Source organism: Helicoverpa zea, chromosome 27, assembly GCF_022581195.2.
Source record: "Helicoverpa zea isolate HzStark_Cry1AcR chromosome 27, ilHelZeax1.1, whole genome shotgun sequence".
In the NCBI taxonomy this organism is placed as follows: domain Eukaryota; kingdom Metazoa; phylum Arthropoda; class Insecta; order Lepidoptera; family Noctuidae; genus Helicoverpa; species Helicoverpa zea.
The window spans coordinates 2,701,663-2,718,673 of record NC_061478.1 but is presented as its reverse complement, the minus strand read 5'-3'; the positions used below and the strand labels follow the sequence as shown (position 1 = coordinate 2,718,673).

General features: G+C 42.0%; 1 protein-coding gene across 2 annotated transcripts in view; it reads right to left on the bottom strand.

The window, feature by feature from the left end:
• Positions 1–2,472: 2,472 nt before the first annotated feature.
• Positions 2,473–17,011, bottom strand: part of LOC124643236 — a 110,387-nt gene continuing 95,848 nt past the window's right edge. The window contains exons 3-17 of one of the 2 annotated variants that reach the window (XM_047182129.1): positions 14,283–14,372; positions 12,946–13,094; positions 12,218–12,330; positions 11,577–11,771; positions 10,945–11,056; positions 10,057–10,126; positions 8,964–9,079; positions 8,365–8,453; positions 7,603–7,672; positions 6,710–7,486; positions 6,068–6,489; positions 5,395–5,648; positions 4,857–5,020; positions 3,898–4,335; positions 2,473–3,545 (exon numbers count right to left, since the gene is read on the bottom strand). In XM_047182129.1, coding sequence (XP_047038085.1) covers positions 2,919–3,545; positions 3,898–4,335; positions 4,857–5,020; positions 5,395–5,648; positions 6,068–6,489; positions 6,710–7,486; positions 7,603–7,672; positions 8,365–8,453; positions 8,964–9,079; positions 10,057–10,126; positions 10,945–11,056; positions 11,577–11,771; positions 12,218–12,330; positions 12,946–13,094; positions 14,283–14,372 — 3,686 coding nt within the window. In that variant the 3' untranslated portion in view covers positions 2,473–2,918. Of the gene's footprint in view, positions 3,546–3,897; positions 4,336–4,856; positions 5,021–5,394; positions 5,649–6,067; positions 6,490–6,709; positions 7,487–7,521; positions 7,673–8,364; positions 8,454–8,963; positions 9,080–10,056; positions 10,127–10,944; positions 11,057–11,576; positions 11,772–12,217; positions 12,331–12,945; positions 13,095–14,282; positions 14,373–17,011 lie in introns of both variants that reach the window. The other variant, XM_047182130.1, reaches the window with a different exon arrangement.

Here is a 17,011-nt window from a genome sequence, read left to right as displayed (position 1 = left end):
ATGTCCGAAGGAGTCTTCAGTATTTACAGGCGAGTGTGTGGCACTATTGGAAGCTTGTCGTTTTATAGAGTCCCATGAGATTAGCTGTGGAGTTATCTTTACTGACTCCCTTAGCTGTCTCCAAGCCATATCCCAGAATCCCTTTAGAACTAAACTCCATTGTCCTATTGTCCTGGATATTAAAAAGTCCCTTTTCTCCTGCACTAGGCAAGAGAAAGAAGTACACTTAGTCTGGATCCCTAGCCACTGCGGTATAGCGGGCAATGAATGTGCCGATGCATTGGCCAAAGATGCGTGTTCATCTGAGTCCGCTGATCTTGCACACTTCTCCCTTCAAGGGCATGACCTGCTAAACCTCCCTAAATTGAGTCTTGAGACCTCGTGGCAGGAATGGTGGAACATCTCAGGCAAAAGGAAGGGTAGCTCTTATTTCGCCATTCAACCGGTTGTAAAACCAAAACCGTGGTTTTCAAATTTCAAAAGATACCCTAAACGGGTAATTTCAGTCATGTGCAGAATTCGGTTAGGTCACTGCTGTACACCGGTCTTTCTGCGCAAAATTCGGGTGCAGGATTCATCCCTCTGCGAGTGTGGACTGGATGAAGGTACCCTGGACCATATATTTTTTGACTGTCCTATCAACTCATCCTTTGATTTATATGGTCGTCTCCAAAAACTTAAAATTCCTCTCCCGACTAACTTCCGTTCCCTCCTATCCCACTCCTGTCCAGAACTGCTCCAGATGCTGTTGATGTTCATTAATCAAAACAATATTAAATTATAAATTGTGGCCTATATTTAGGCCACAGTTTGTATGGTTGTGGTATATATTATATGTTATGTGTTACTAACATTTTGTTGTTGTTTTTATATATGTAAATATATTTCTGTTTGTTTCAGTGCCGTCCTACTAACACATTAAGTTACACAAGATCGGCCACAGCACCATCTTAAATCAATATATATATATTTTTAAATTTATTTTAATTAAAAGCACTTCTTGCTTCTCATCCCACTTGTCATTGGCAGAATCGTCGAAATTGACATCGACACGGATTGCCATATACAAAAATAGAATAGAATAGAACTAGGGTGCCCATGAATTCTTGTAACGAGTCAAAATATGGGTGATGGATTTTAAAACTGTTGTACTATTGTTATAGCTTCCCAAAAAATGAAGAAAGGCGACATAAATGGCTCAGCAGTCTATATATGAAGTAGAAATACAAAAAAAACAGTCTTCACTTCGAATCTTCCTGCTTTTATACTGCTAATTTCCGCTAATTATTAAAAGCCTTTATTAGTATCTTAAGGTCACAAACTGCGTAAGTTAAAACTTCAATACTAATGTGTGTTTAATAATCTTAGCAAATTCGGATTTGTCTCACATAGCTTAATCTCATAGTCACCCTATTAGAAAGGGACAGACAGCCTCCGTACTAACTGTTTCACTCGGCTCGTTTTTTGGGTTTATATGCGCAGTCCTGTTTACTAATATTATGTCTATGTCTACCACACACTAAATATTTAAAATATTTTTTATCATATAATTTTTTTTTTTCCAGTTTCTTTTTTATTACTCTAAAGTAGTATGCATGCAACGGAAAAAAATGAAGTGACAGGGAACTCTTCATATGGCAAAAAAACTATACAAAAACTTAAACATGTGTCAAACACTTGTCTAAAATATAGTTATATGTCAATGGTCTAAAAAAAGTGTGGCTGCAAAATGGACCTAATTTCAACGTCATAATTCGTATTTTTTTGACAGGTGTTAAACTTACGTTTAAAAGTTTTTGTGGTAAGACGGCAAGGGTTTTAATTGGGTTTAGAATTTGCGTTTTCTTTGTCACTCATTGACGATCTATCATACGGTAGTGGGGTGCTAAATCTACCTATTTAGGAATTGTTATACTTACCTGATCTACATAGAATGAAATCTTAAATTGATCTCAATGATAATAAATACTTACAATTTTCTTTACTTACCTATTTTTTTCTTCATGTCGTGTAATTCTGTGATTAACATTATCAAACCGAGTCCAAAATAATGTGATAACAGTTTTTCAAAGCAATTGTGTGGTTTACCCTTGGAGTAAAATTATTCAACGATATTTGTGCAAGCCATTATTGAAATACATAATTTAGCATTAAGTATTTTTTGTCATTGTCGGGTCGGATTACGAAACCGACCTAATTCCTATATGTATTAGTTATGTTCAGACAGTGCATTCAGCTCGTACTGACGTATAATATTGACAAACACACTCCCCGTAGCTTTACTCCCTGACATTCTGACATCTTCTTGTGGGTTACGTGAGGCCCGCATAATATTAGTATAGAAGGTTAGATTCTGTGTAAAATACTCTTCTAATATTTTTACATATAACGCTGTCACGGTTCACAGTTCCCGCGAGGTACAGTTAATATGTAATGAATTCGGTCCAAGGGAGAGAAATAAAAGACATCAAGTTGACAGAATGGCGTATTATTGCTGCACAGTAACAATATAATATATTTACAACAACAAGCTAAGGAAAGGATTCACATACAACTACAATTCAGAACTTATGAGGTACGTCACCAACTAAGCGTATGTCTAAGGCCCCAACGACAACATGAGGCCGAGCCATTTGTATATGATAATACAGTATATGATACTTACTAATTATATATGTATACACATACTTAAACCGGGAGTTTTTTTGTTGCGAGCCCTTTTTCATAACAGCTCATTACGTCCAATCAACTGCTACGAAAAACTAACTCACTGCTTTTTTTGAATAATGCAACGAACGACTCGATACCATTTTGTTTGTTTACATGAAACCCCAATAACGTGAACATTTGTTTATTCGGCACTAGCTACAGTGTAATATAATCTAGCAGCTAGAGGAGGTGCGGCGTCGGCGCGGGTGTCACGTGACCTCGGGCGACAGGTCCGGCTTGGGCGCCGCGTCGGCGTCGGGCGGCGCCGCGTCGGGCCGCGGCGGCCGGCGCTTGAGCTGCGGCGCCGCGAAGGCGATGGCCGACACGTTGGCGGGCGGCAGCAGCTTGTGCGGCAGCGGCACGGCCTTGTGCAGCAGGTTGGCGACCAGCGCCCGCGGCGCCACGGTCACCGCGGGCGGGCGCCGCGCCAGCTGCAGCGCGGGCCGCGGCGCCGCCTGGCGCACCACGTTGACGAGGTGCGGGCCCTTGCCCAGCTGCCCCGCCTTGATCTCGAACAGCTGCGCCACGGAGCCGCCGGCCGCCTTGTCGAGCGCCGCCAGCGACACGACGGCGGGCAGGTGCAGCGCGCGGTTCTGCGCCAGCAGCGCGGCGCGCTGGGAGTGCGACAGCGGGTGCGCGTGCAGCACCTTGAGCTTGGAGTGCGGCGCGTGCGGCACCACGAGCGGCACGTGCTTGTGCACCGGCCGCGCGCCCGCCAGCGGCAGGCGCAGCGCCGCGCCCCGCCCCGCGCCGCCCACGCCCACCACGCCCGGGAACGGACCGTTGCCCACCACCACGCCCGCCTGCCCCGACACCAGGTGGTTCTGCAGCCGCACCTGCAACGACGGACAATTGTTATTGAAATGGCATCTTTTAACGAAATTTGGAGTAACACGATATTCCTAAGAAGGTATGACTGTCAGACTTATTTCTCAGAGCCCTAACAACGCTCTCATAGTGGGCGATTATTGTCGCTAGAAGAAAAAACCGAAAAAAACCCACTAGTATGACAGCGTTGTCCAAATGCCCAATAGCATCCTAACTGATTGTCATCCACGACGACTATTCTCATATAAAGAGATCAACTAGCTACGCAGGACATATTATACATAGTGCACAATCATTTTATTCAATCACCACACATAACTTTTACATTTAATTTTATAGGGTCAGAAAAAATCAACGTACCTTTAAACTATCAGACACAGCGACGGTAACGATCTGCGGCTGTGACGTATGCGGCTGAGCCTGACCATCCGGCACCGACGTCACTATTGTGACGTCACTCGCCCTGCGATGTCCCGCCGAACTAATTATATGCTTCTTCAGCGGCGAATGTTTCGTCTGAACAGTCTTCAACTGCACCCCGTGGGGCAACTGAACTTCCTCTATAGTATCTTCTTTGCGTTTCTTCTCGATTTTAATATGTGGTACTTCATTAACTTCTTCTATAATAATGTTGGATGTGGGTACTGGGGCGGGCACGTCGATGATTTTCTCTTCCTTGACTGTTGGCTTGGGCGTTTCAATTTTGATAGGCGGCGGTTCGGGCTTGACCATGTCGATGTATATGGGCTCCTTATCCGCGTTTGTAACGTTCACTACGGTCGAACCAAACGAGTCCGCCTGTGGAAGAAGAATAATGTTAATATATTTTATTGAAAAAAAGAACAACATATCGTTATTCAAAATGGTGTATGTGTGTGCCAAACATATTACCCATAAATATGATTCTCTAACCAAATCCTCTAGTGTGAAATTGCTGTCAGTTATTTGAGATAAATTGCATAACATAAAAAGACGTACTTATTTTCGGCATTTATAATAATGTATTCATAAGGATAGAAAAATCTATACATACTTATAATATTTCAGATTGATCATTTTATCCGCATGCCTGAAGTAGTTCCTAAGTTAGTAATACTAGTATTAAAAAGAGGATATTTTATTATTTGTTCATAAAGGATAAACTCAAAAATTACATGACCCATTCTAAAAGTTCTTTCATCCTTAGAAAGCTACATATATTATCTGCGAGCGACACAGGCCATATTTTGACCGGGTCGTATGGGGAGAAATACCCCCGGGACGTGGGTGAAACCTCGATACCGGCTACTTTACAACACAAATAAGTAAACAACACCCACCTTTCTGTAGTCCGGGCCAGAGTGGGCACGCCCCCCCGTACTCTGGCCGTGCGATAAAAACGACGCCTCCGCCTCCGCCGCCGCAGCCACCGCCCGCCCGCCCGCCGCCGCCGCAGGCAGGCACCGCCCGGGCACTAGGCTCTCCGTCTGCGCTGACGATACACCTGCAAGGAAATAACATGGTAAATAATAATAAATAAGCAAAAAAAACTTGTACAATAAATGTAAAATGAGGTAATTTATGCATATTGCCTTCGAGCTTCCTAGGTCTGATTAAAGTATATAGGTACGTTTGCAGTCCAAATTCTTGAGTTCAGAAGGTCACTACAATCTTTCTAGAACCATGCGCGTTTTTATAATTTCTCATAGTGCACGAAGAACAATTTTAAGACTATCAAGGCAATTAATGTCATATTTTTTTCTAAATGTTGTTGAATATTGACCGTTTACTGTTTACCAATTTTAAAAGAGATTTAAACTTAATAGCATGTAAAAAACAAATCAAATCCTAATAAGCAATAACAAAAAAAACACTCACCCGTAAAATCCTCACTAAGCAAATCGTCCCCACTAATATCTAATCCGGTCACACTATTATCCAACACCGGGTTTATATCCGGGTACAGATCGGCGAGAGTGAACTCTGAGGTAGTGAAAGTGTCGTGAGTGTCGGACACGGTGTCGGACCGGATCTCGACAGCGATGGGCGTGTGTAGCGACACTGGGAACTCTGTGTCGTGGCTCTCTGGGTGCGGGGGCGACGGTGGGGGGGTTTTTGGTCGGAAATGTAACCTGGAATTGGAAAAAAATGGTTTTATTAATTTTCTTTTGTCATACAAAACATATATAGGAAAACAGTATTTTTATTATCGCTCAGTAAACTGTGTCATGTGTGAGAATGGTTATGATTGTATGTCCTTAACAACTGAAACGATTTTGATGAAATTCCGTGTGAATGTCACCAATGATAAATGAAAATAACATGTTGATATTGTGTACAGCCAATGGCCATATTCATTTTTAAAAAACACTAAACTAATCATTTCTCGCGATTACAAATGCGAAAGTAACTGTCGTCTATCATGCGTTCACGCCAAAACCATTGAACCGATTTAAAATACAATTTTATACACAGATTATTTAAAGCCTGAGAAAGGACCCAGTGCTGGTATTGGTAAGCTAATTTCTCATAACAATCGTAAAAAACTCACCATTTCTTATTAACTTCATTGATAAACTGCTCAAACTCCTTCTCAACCGGTTGCAGACTCTCATCAGAATCGTAACTGCTATCCGAACAACCGCTCCAAGCTCTCTTCCTCATCACCCGTTGCAAATTATCTCTCACTACACCATCTAAAGTCCTTGCACTAAACCTAATATCACTTTTAACACTATTAACACTGTCTTGGATGACGTCAGGCAAGTCGGATCGGATGTCGGGCAGGTCGGATCGGACGTCGGGTAAGTCCGACTTGGTTGCTTCCTGCTTGATGTCCGTGTCGGCTGTCCAGAGGTCGGGATTGCGGGCGAGGTGGCGTCGGAAGGCATGCCTCCAAGGATATTTGCCGCTGCTGTGGTAATCCATTGATAGTTCTTTTGGAGTTCTTTGCGCTTTCGTTTCGATGTCCTCCTGTAAATAAGATTGGTATGTTTAAGTAAATATTTATAATATAATTCCGTCTGTTTTTTAAGAGTAAGTTTTAGAACATACACCGTGATTTGCAGAAAGATCCATTAAAATTAAAGGCGTAGTTCGTTATGTATCTAGGCAGTCATTAATGGAGTTTTTGACCTCCAATATGGCCTATGAATTAACAGGCCATGCTAATATAGCCAGTAGTGATACATACGTGTGGCTGGTGGGGCTGGGGCGGGAAGGGCAGGCGCGTGAACAGGTCGTGCAGCGGCGTCCGCGTGCGGTCCAGCGCCACCCATAGCAGAGTATATAGCCAGTAGTGATACATACGTGTGGCTGGTGGGGCTGGGGCGGGAAGGGCAGGCGCGTGAACAGGTCGTGCAGCGGCGTCCGCGTGCGGTCCAGCGCCACCCATAGCAGAGTATATAGCCAGTAGTGATACATACGTGTGGCTGGTGGGGCTGGGGCGGGAAGGGCAGGCGCGTGAACAGGTCGTGCAGCGGCGTCCGCGTGCGGTCCAGCGCCACCCATAGCAGAGTATATAGCCAGTAGTGATACATACGTGTGGCTGGTGGGGCTGGGGCGGGAAGGGCAGGCGCGTGAACAGGTCGTGCAGCGGCGTCCGCGTGCGGTCCAGCGCCACCCATAGCAGAGTATATAGCCAGTAGTGATACATACGTGTGGCTGGTGGGGCTGGGGCGGGAAGGGCAGGCGCGTGAACAGGTCGTGCAGCGGCGTCCGCGTGCGGTCCAGCGCCACCCATAGCAGAGTATATAGCCAGTAGTGATACATACGTGTGGCTGGTGGGGCTGGGGCGGGAAGGGCAGGCGCGTGAACAGGTCGTGCAGCGGCGTCCGCGTGCGGTCCAGCGCCACCCATAGCAGAGTATATAGCCAGTAGTGATACATACGTGTGGCTGGTGGGGCTGGGGCGGGAAGGGCAGGCGCGTGAACAGGTCGTGCAGCGGCGTCCGCGTGCGGTCCAGCGCCACCCATAGCAGAGTATATAGCCAGTAGTGATACATACGTGTGGCTGGTGGGGCTGGGGCGGGAAGGGCAGGCGCGTGAACAGGTCGTGCAGCGGCGTCCGCGTGCGGTCCAGCGCCACGCGCCCGCCGCGGCACAGGCGCCGCCGGGCGAAGCCGATGCAGCCAGACCGGAGGGAAGTCAGCGTGTACCTGCAAACACAAATGGTAAGGTCAATCATATGTTAAATGGTGGGTCCGGGCCTTTGGCAGTCGTAACGGTAAGTCAGAAAGTAGAAATCTGACAAACAAATCTTGCCGAGTTATCCGGATAACTGGTTTGAGGAGGTCAGATAGGTAGTCGCTTTATGTGGTACACTGGTACTCAGCTGCATCCGTTCAGATTAGAAGCCGACCCCAACCTAATTGGAAAAAAAGTTAGGCAAGTGACATATATTTGTAGGTGTACACATTATTTTTATTTATTCGGAATCTATACCTAGTAATATTTTAAAACTGAAGAGTTTGTTTGAACCGGTTTGTATCTCCGGAATTATTGTTCAGATTTGAAAAATTCTTACAGCGTTAGATAGCCAATTTATCAAAGCTTCTTTTTTCATGCAGGAAGTAGCTACCACAAGTTACGGACGGAACAACGGAAATTACTTTTTATCCAGAGGCACGAAGTATTTCTCTCGCTACACGGGCGAGACAGCAAGTAAAGAACCTATAATATCATCATCATCTCGGCCATAGGACGTCCACTGCTGAACATAGGCCTCCCCCTTAGATCTCCACAGATACCTGTTGGAGGCGACCTACATCCAGCGTCTTCCGGCAACCGTTATAGGTCTTCTGTCCACCTATATAAACCTAAATAATGTATAATAAAGTGGATGTGTTACCTATGCCTCTCATCCATCTCGTGCTCGAACATCCCGTCTTTGGAGGGATCATCAGGGTCCACGGGGTCGCCATACAGAGTCGACGTCGGCTGCAAACATAATACTGAATATTAATCACGGTTAATTACTATTTTATTCTCATAAACATAGTTGAAAACTGGTCAAATTCACCACTTTTTTCTGTTAATAATGATTACATTATGTGCAATATATAACTAAACTAACCAACTATTTATACAAAAAAAAAAAACTATGATGTCACAGAATTTTCACATCCAAAATATATTTTTTAATTGAAACAAGAAAAAGAACTGATATTATTTTAAGATGCTTTACAAAATGGATATTTTATTTTTGACTTAGTTAATTAACAACCCAATTTAGTACAGTAGGCTAAGGAAAGTAGTCTACCAATTTATAAAAAATATCTAACACAATGCATAGCACTATCATTGTAGGTAGACTACTTTTATTACTGAAAATATTTGTTGTGTTTATATTAATCTCCCAATGGGTCCATATTTATCTTCTATCCTGATGTATCTCACAATGCAACGAACATATCGAGCAATGAAATATTTAAATGTAATTTTACTGACCATTTCATAATAACAGCCGGGCTTGCGTCGGAAGGCGAAGGGCCCGTCGTCAGGCGGCGTGGCGGCGTCGGCGCGGCCGCTGCCCTCTTCCTCCGAAGAAGTGTACACGCCAGAATCTGCAATGTTACAAATATATTCGCGATGTTATTTTACATTAAGGTTCGATAAAGTTTGAAGAATGTGAAGAACATTACACCAACCAAATGAAAGTTTGATTAGGGTAATCAGCTCTTCTAAAATTCTTATTTAGGACTTCGGTTCCTAAAACCATTTATTCCCAAAAAGTAAAAGTTTGTTGTTAAACAAAATCCTTAATGTAATCGATTGATGGTGTAATTTGGCATAATATTTTGACATAGCCAGTTTAACAAGAGCGTTGTGACTATTATTTTTAATTAATTAGGTTAATATACATGCATTGTATTTTAACGTACCCACATTTCAATACGCTTTCGGTAAACTGTAACCCAAAATATTTTCAATCTTTTAGAACTACCGTTCACTAAACCTTTTTCATAAAAGGTACCCTACTTTTCAAATTAGATTAATACGCATGGCGTCTGAGGAAATAATATTATTTTTATAGAGTGCAGTATCCAGTACAAGAGATTAGATGCAGGAAACACATAAATATTAAACGGCAGTTTTACTTTTTTTTTTCAGATACCCTACGACTTTTTGATAATCACAAAACAATGCCTACCTGTATGAAATCTTATCCATATTCTTAGGTACAAATTAATAAATTTGAAATACCCCCGTATTTATAGAAGATGGTCTCATTAGTTTAAAATATCATTATAATAAGACTTTTGATACTTAACTATTAATTTAAAAACATAAAACCCGAACAATACTACCTTTATTTCTCCCCTTAGAAGGATTTATAGTGAAAACCCTCGACACTAGGGCTCATTAAAGTTTATTTTAGTACGTATAAGCACCATGACGTTCGGGCGCCACGACATTTAAGTGCCACAACGTATTTGCGCCATGATGTTTTTGCGCCATAACGTCTTTGCGCCACAACATTTTTGCGCCACAACGTTTTTGCGCCACGTCGTTAAAGCGCCACGTATAAACTGATACGTACCTCGCAGCCCCTGCACGGAGCCGACGACGGGATGCCTGTGTTTCCGTCTCTTGTACGGACGCTTTTCTCGCTGGAAGGCAACAGACTATCATGATATCTTACTCGCTTTTATTACTTTAATATATGTATATAAAAGTTGTTTTTTTTTTTGTTGAGTGAAACATCTATTAGCGCGTTTGACGTCACACCGCTCCCTACCATCTTATTTTATATCTAAATAAAGCTGAATAGCAGCACTTTATTTGAACGTCAATTTTCTGCCCTGACTGACGAAATAAACTCCCCATTTAAGTAGATTTTTGCAGGGCAATTGTAAAGAAATGTGTGTATATGATGTATATAATATACTTCTTAGTTTACGTGCCTTTAGATGTTTCACTGTTAACCGGTAGACCGGTGATCACTTAAATATTTTTCGGTCTTAATCGGTAGGATTTAAGTTGCGAGTATCAGCCCCATTTTTGTGCAGATTTAAAACACTTTTTTATACACAGTGGCATATCAATAAATTGAAGGAATTATTTTCATATCGAATCGATGTTTCATTATTGTTGCCACTATTCCAAGGTTAATTTTATGTTTAAATAACTTGATCCCTAACCTTTAAGGTCCATCATAGACAAGGCAACACAAATCCCCGAAACACTGCAATATTTTACACACGCAGCGAGCCATTTATGTTAAGACATCTGTCAAATTTCTTCAATAGATTTTCAACCTTACCACAATAATGGAAGGTTAAAGTTCGATTGATAAAAATTTACAGATTCGGGTAGGTTGGCCTGCTGATCTGTTCAATCTTTTGCGTCGAAATATCACCGTATTTCGGAGAAGTGTTGCCATATCTACGCAGACCCTGAGACAAAGAGTTGATATATTTGTGGGTACCTGTCGCGGTTGGTCGACGGGCGCGGGAGGCGGCCGCGGGGTGTAGTGCGGGAGGGGGTACGCCTCGCGACGGAACGACGACGACGTCAGCGGGACTGGAGTGTACGCGGGCCTGGAAATGGAACGAATACATTTTTAATGATATATTATAGTGAAATGTTTTGAGCTATTTTCTTGTAGAAGCTCGTGGCTTCTGGTATACCCGGCCTAGTGTCATATGAGAGTGAAGGAAAAGGTACTCTCTTAGCACTAAGGGTATATCCTGGACACCAATGATTGATTAAAGGTGAGGGAAAACATCTTGGTAACCTGGGCTATAATGTCTGAAATCACCAAACCAGAGCATCACTAGCAAGCGTGGTGATAACGCGCAAATCCTTCTCTATGGGAGAGGAAGCCTGTGCTCAGCAGTGGACGATAAAAAGGCTGATGATGATGGCAGTCAGGGAGTGGGAGGCAGCTGCGATGTTGGGAGACCATCCGTTCCAATTGCAGGATCGCCATGTGATGTTGGGTCGAATGTTGGGCTTGCCAACCTTCCGACAGACAGGGTCCTCAGGTGGTAATGAGGGGTGGTAGTACCTGAGCTCGCGCTTGGCACTCTCGGCAGGCCGGGAGGACGGGGCACATACCTGGGCGGCGGGTCGGGCAGCAGCTGGTTGGCGAAGTCGCCGGCGGCGTAGCGGCGCTCGGCGATGAGCGCGGTGAGGCGCACGAGCTCGCGCTTGGCACTCTCGCGCCGCGCCACCAGCTCCAGAAGAGTCAGCGCTCGAGCGAGGTCACGACGGAGTTTGAGCATTTTCTCGTATGAGCTCTCGTCATTTTTCCTGTAAAAGAATGAAGATTTATTGTTAAATGATTGTGATACAAATATTACGCTGTGATTTGACAGTCGTTACGGGTAGTCAGAAGCCAGAAAGTCTGACAGTCAATCTTAACTCAGGTACTCAGCTCATTAGGTTAGACTCCAATCCAAATACAGTTGGTAAACGGCTAAGCAGATATAAATATGAAGTCGTGGTGATGTAATAGTTAAAGTCAGATGTGTAGATGTCAGACTGACAGTGACAGAAAACATCCTTGAGGAAACCTGGACTTAACCTTAAGCAAACGTTGTGTTTAACGCTAATACCTTCCCTACAACAGTCACATATATTCTAAAAACTTTTTTATGTATTGTTTCAATTACTCTAGCAACTGTGCTATATTTTATCAGCTGTAAGTGGACGATGTTTTAAAGAATCGTATCACAAACTGCTAAAGTGGCACTCACCTATTTTTCCTAGTCTGCATCTTTTCCGTCCGCCGCCTGAACGCCAAATAGGGGTTGTTAGAGGACTGGCCCGGCCTGTTCTCTGTTTTCACTGACAGGACCAGTGGATGTTGCTGGGGACAAAACAGTTATTGTTATTAATATTGGAGCGTCGGAGTCTTGATAAACCTAAAGCAATTCTTATAGACTAGCTTAAGCTCCTGTTCCGAGTGAATTATTTCCAGCAGATGGATAAAAAGTATCCTATATGTATCAGAATATGGTATATATTGCTATGTAGGTCCTATATGCTATATATTGCTGCCAAGTTTCATCAAACTCCACGTCAATTTAGCGTGAAAATCTCAAAATTTGGCAATTATAATATTTGTAAGATTTAATGATTACATGCCACGTCCAAATTTAATGGAGCAGGAACAGGTCTTATGTAATTTGTATAATTACACATAATCCCTACTAACATTATAAATGCGAAAGTAACTCTGTCTGTCTGTCTGTCTATTATGCTTTCACGTTTAAACCACTGAAATGATTTTAATAAAATTTAGTACAGAGATAGAGTTGACCTTGAGAAAGAACATAGGATAGTTTTTATCCCGGACTTTTGAAGAATTCTCTTGGAAACGCAATTTAACCGAACTATACTCAGGCGGAAGCTAGTTGTATGTACTTGTCAATTTCAAACATTTTGTCTAAAAACTTAACCAACTTCCAAACATGTAACTCACCGTATTGAGGCGCTTATTCAACCAGTAATCGTACACGGCGATGACGAGGTCATCATTCCTCTCCAGAAGCAGCTTAGCCTCGTTCAAGGTCACCACCGTCTGGCCTGAACTCTTCTCCAGTTTGTCCATCATTTGCTCGAATTTTAGCTCTGGAAATAAACAAAAATAGCAGTCAAGCAGTGTTTTAATATTAAATAAGTTGCAGCGAAAATAAGGATGTACTTGAATATAGCAATCCAGCTCTCAGGCCGATTGAAGGCCACGGCGGCTGTTGAATATAAGGACATCAGCCAGCTGCACAGGACATATTATAGTGCACAAGCATTTGCGCAGACACAGGTGTACTCTCCCTCACACTCATGGCTCGATGGGATGGCAATTCCATACGTGACAGTGAAAAGTCACACATTAACATGTTCTCCCATGCAAAAAATCACCGACTTTCAAGGTAGAATTCCGTGGATAGCGGCTACGACAGCCGCGCGCGGCTTACGACAGTCGTCGGCCGCGCGCGACAATAGTCAACCTATGAAAATGTATGACACCGTTGCCGAGGTCCGCGACAGTCGCGCGCGGCCGACGAATTTCGTAAGCCGCGCGCGGCCGTATGCATCTCAACATGGTCTAGCGCTTAGTAACATCTATATAATTTTAGTAAAACCAGAATTGAATTGTTTTTTATTTAGTCGGCAAAAGTTCCTTTTGTTTTCATTACAATACAAATGCTTTTGAATCAGTATTGGGTAGTATCCTTCATCATTTCTACTTTTTTAAAAATAGGGTCGATTGGTAATCTATTTTCATAATACAGCCACAGCAATACGTCATCCTCTTCTTCTTCAAGGATATCAATTAGCACTTCGACTAGAGGGAACGGACGAACAAAATCTACTAATTTCAACACAATGCCGCGCGCGGCTTACGATTTTCGTCGGCCGCGCGCGACTGTCGCGAGCCTCGGCAGCGGCGCCATACATTTTCATAGGTTGACTATTGTCGCGCGCGGCCGACGACTGTCGTAAGCCGCGCGCGGCTGCGCAAGCCGCGACCCACGGAATTCTACCTTCATACTCAGACTCAAGAGCTAGTTTGTTTGGTAACGGTTTCAGCCCGACCCGGGAATCGAACCCGAGATCCTGTATTCTGTAGTCACGGTATGAGAAGCTGTTTTTAAGCACATAAGTCTTAGAAAACATATGTAATGAGAAAAAAAATGTGTGATGATACATATGTATTTCAAGGTACTTCTACTACTTAACTCGCTCCTCAAATTAGTCATTAGTAGTAACTACTAGTAAATAAACAACAATAATTTACATACGGGTGAGTATGTATACCTGTGAGCTCTGGATGCCTCTGCTGCTTCAGCCAGCGCTCGTCGTCCGTGTCGATGTCGTATTCCGGCGCCTCTTGTTCCTCCCATAGCGCTGTAACAAGTAAAAATATATTCTGAATAACAATTACCAGATACTTATTCCAGACATTTTAATAGCCTCAGACGCAAAGTTCGTAAGTTTAATTAATTCATTTTTATCATATTAATTCCAGTAAATATACACAGTTGCATCAGCAATTTCACTTATGTCTTAAAATTGTTTAGGTACACTCTTAGGGTTATTTAGAAAAACAAATTCACAGCATTTGAAGCTATATCCTACTGTCAGTATCCCAATTTTCATGTGTTTGTAGATCCAAGTTTCATCCATCTTCTTCCATATTTCTCTAAATCATAAAATTAAGTCCGTAATCTTAAAAAAAAAACTAAATACATACTACAGACTTTCGAGTCCTTAGAAAAAATAAACGCCTCTCTGAACCTAATACAGAATTCTGAAATGTGCTGCCAAATAATTGTATAACGTAGTTTAAAATCCAACCTTATTCCGAAAAACCCTTATATAAAACATCGACTCATTTCAAATGAAAAGGTGGGTTATATAATCTGTATGGGTTGTTTGTATCACGTTTCGTGGAAATGTGCGACCGCTAAATCAGTTACCCTCTTTTTCAGTTAATGAGTTATTGTTTGATTAAAGAATACATACGTATTGTTAATTTTACGGGATTCAATTAATTACATACCTATTATGCCATGCTATTTATAATTATCTCCGATTAATTAATGATTGGATGTAATAATAAGCCGTTGCTATACTCAGAAAATCGAAGTAATTCTATCTGCCTATTTCTTGAGAGCTCAACATTTATTGTCCTAATTATATTTAGCATTATTATCTATGTAATTTGAATCCCTATACATAAAGGACGGGGAATTTGCAGTTTGTTTGTCATTTATCCTCACACTAGCTCGTGCCAGCGGTTTCACTCGCATCCCGTGGGAACCTCGGCACGAACCCGGATAAAAAGTAGCCTATAGCCTTCCTCGATAAATGGGCTATCTAATACTGAAAGAATTTTTCAAATCGGACCAGTGGTTCCTGAGATTAGCGCGTTCAAACAAACAAACAAACTCTTCAGCTTTATAATATTAGTATAGATACCAACTTATTAAGTTAACATAACATATTTTGAAAAAATAATGCAGTCGTTCAGAAGTTACGCATACATATTACGATAATACATTTTTATTTAACCTGACACACAATAGAAACTCGTGCATAATCCAACAGCCCGCTACACGACCTCTCCGCTCGGCGTCCGCCATGGTTCTACGAAGGCCGACACTCGACAGCGTAGAGAGCTCACAGCTGACAGCGCCGGCTAACGTAATCGCATCACCAGACGCGTGCGCAGACTTGACAAACACACACGAGGTTTTATATCCGAGGATTTTTGTTAAGATAATATTCTAAATTTTAAAAAATGCGTGCTGTTTATAGTGCCAGAAACAACGTCTATGAACGCATGTAGAAACAGGCAATTAGAATTGCCACATTTAATTTAAATTGATCATGAGTGCCGGCAACATAAATCAGTTTTTTTCTAAAATCAACTTTTTACTTTGTAAATTGCGTGGTATAGTTAACAAAACTGGAGTAATAAAACTGACGTATATTGTTGATGAACTAGGGCCTAAAAAGGATGTACTAAATTGACACCAAAAAATATAGATTTCATTAAAAAAGTTTAGAAGATAAAGTAGGTACATCATATACATATAGCATCATCAACGTACAAAACTAAAGCTTATAAATAAAACTATTTCATAACAACAACCATATTATACATTTCCCCTAATCCGGCGGAGCAATTAAGAGTTAATCCTGGGCCGTCAAATAACCTCGTGAAGCGCGTATATAACTAATAACTAGATAGTAGATAGCATAAGCTGGGAAAGGGCAACAATAGCTAATTAATGTTCTATACAAAGTGTTTGTATTCGGCTACTTATTACGTAAAATGGTAGTCAACAAAATTATATAACTTTCCTATAGTCTATTTAGTAATCTGTGCTATAGCATACAATTGGGTTATATTATATGTAGGACTTAACACATTTCTGTAAGTTATTCAACGGAATCGAAACTAATAGACACCTACAGTTATAAAGCTCTGCTGTTCACTTAAAATACGGATGACACCACGCGAACGAAACTAGTTTATTAACAAGGCCTATATTGACCGACAACATAAACGTCCGTTTTTCTTAATACAACTGTTTACTTTGAAACTTGAATGTGAAAATTTATAGTAAATATTTTTTTTTTATCGGACGTTAAAGTTGTCGGTTAACTTGGGCCTTATGAGTTATGACTTCATACATCAAATTCTTTTAATAGGTACATAATAAAGCAATGTCATCCTCCGAGCCTTTTTCCCAATCATATTGGGGTCGGCTTCCAGTCTAACCGGATTCAGCTGAGTACCAGTGCTTTACAAGAAGCGACTGCCTATCTGACCTCCTCAACCCAGTTACCCGGGCAACCCGATACCCCTTGGTTAGACTGGTGTCAGACTTACTGGCTTCTGACTACCCGTAACGACTGCCAAGGATGCATAATATAGCATATAAATAAAAGATAATAAAGCAATGTATGAACCGAAAATTAAAATGGAACGCATTTAATTGCCATTGAAAGCAATTGCGCTACGTAATTAGGACACA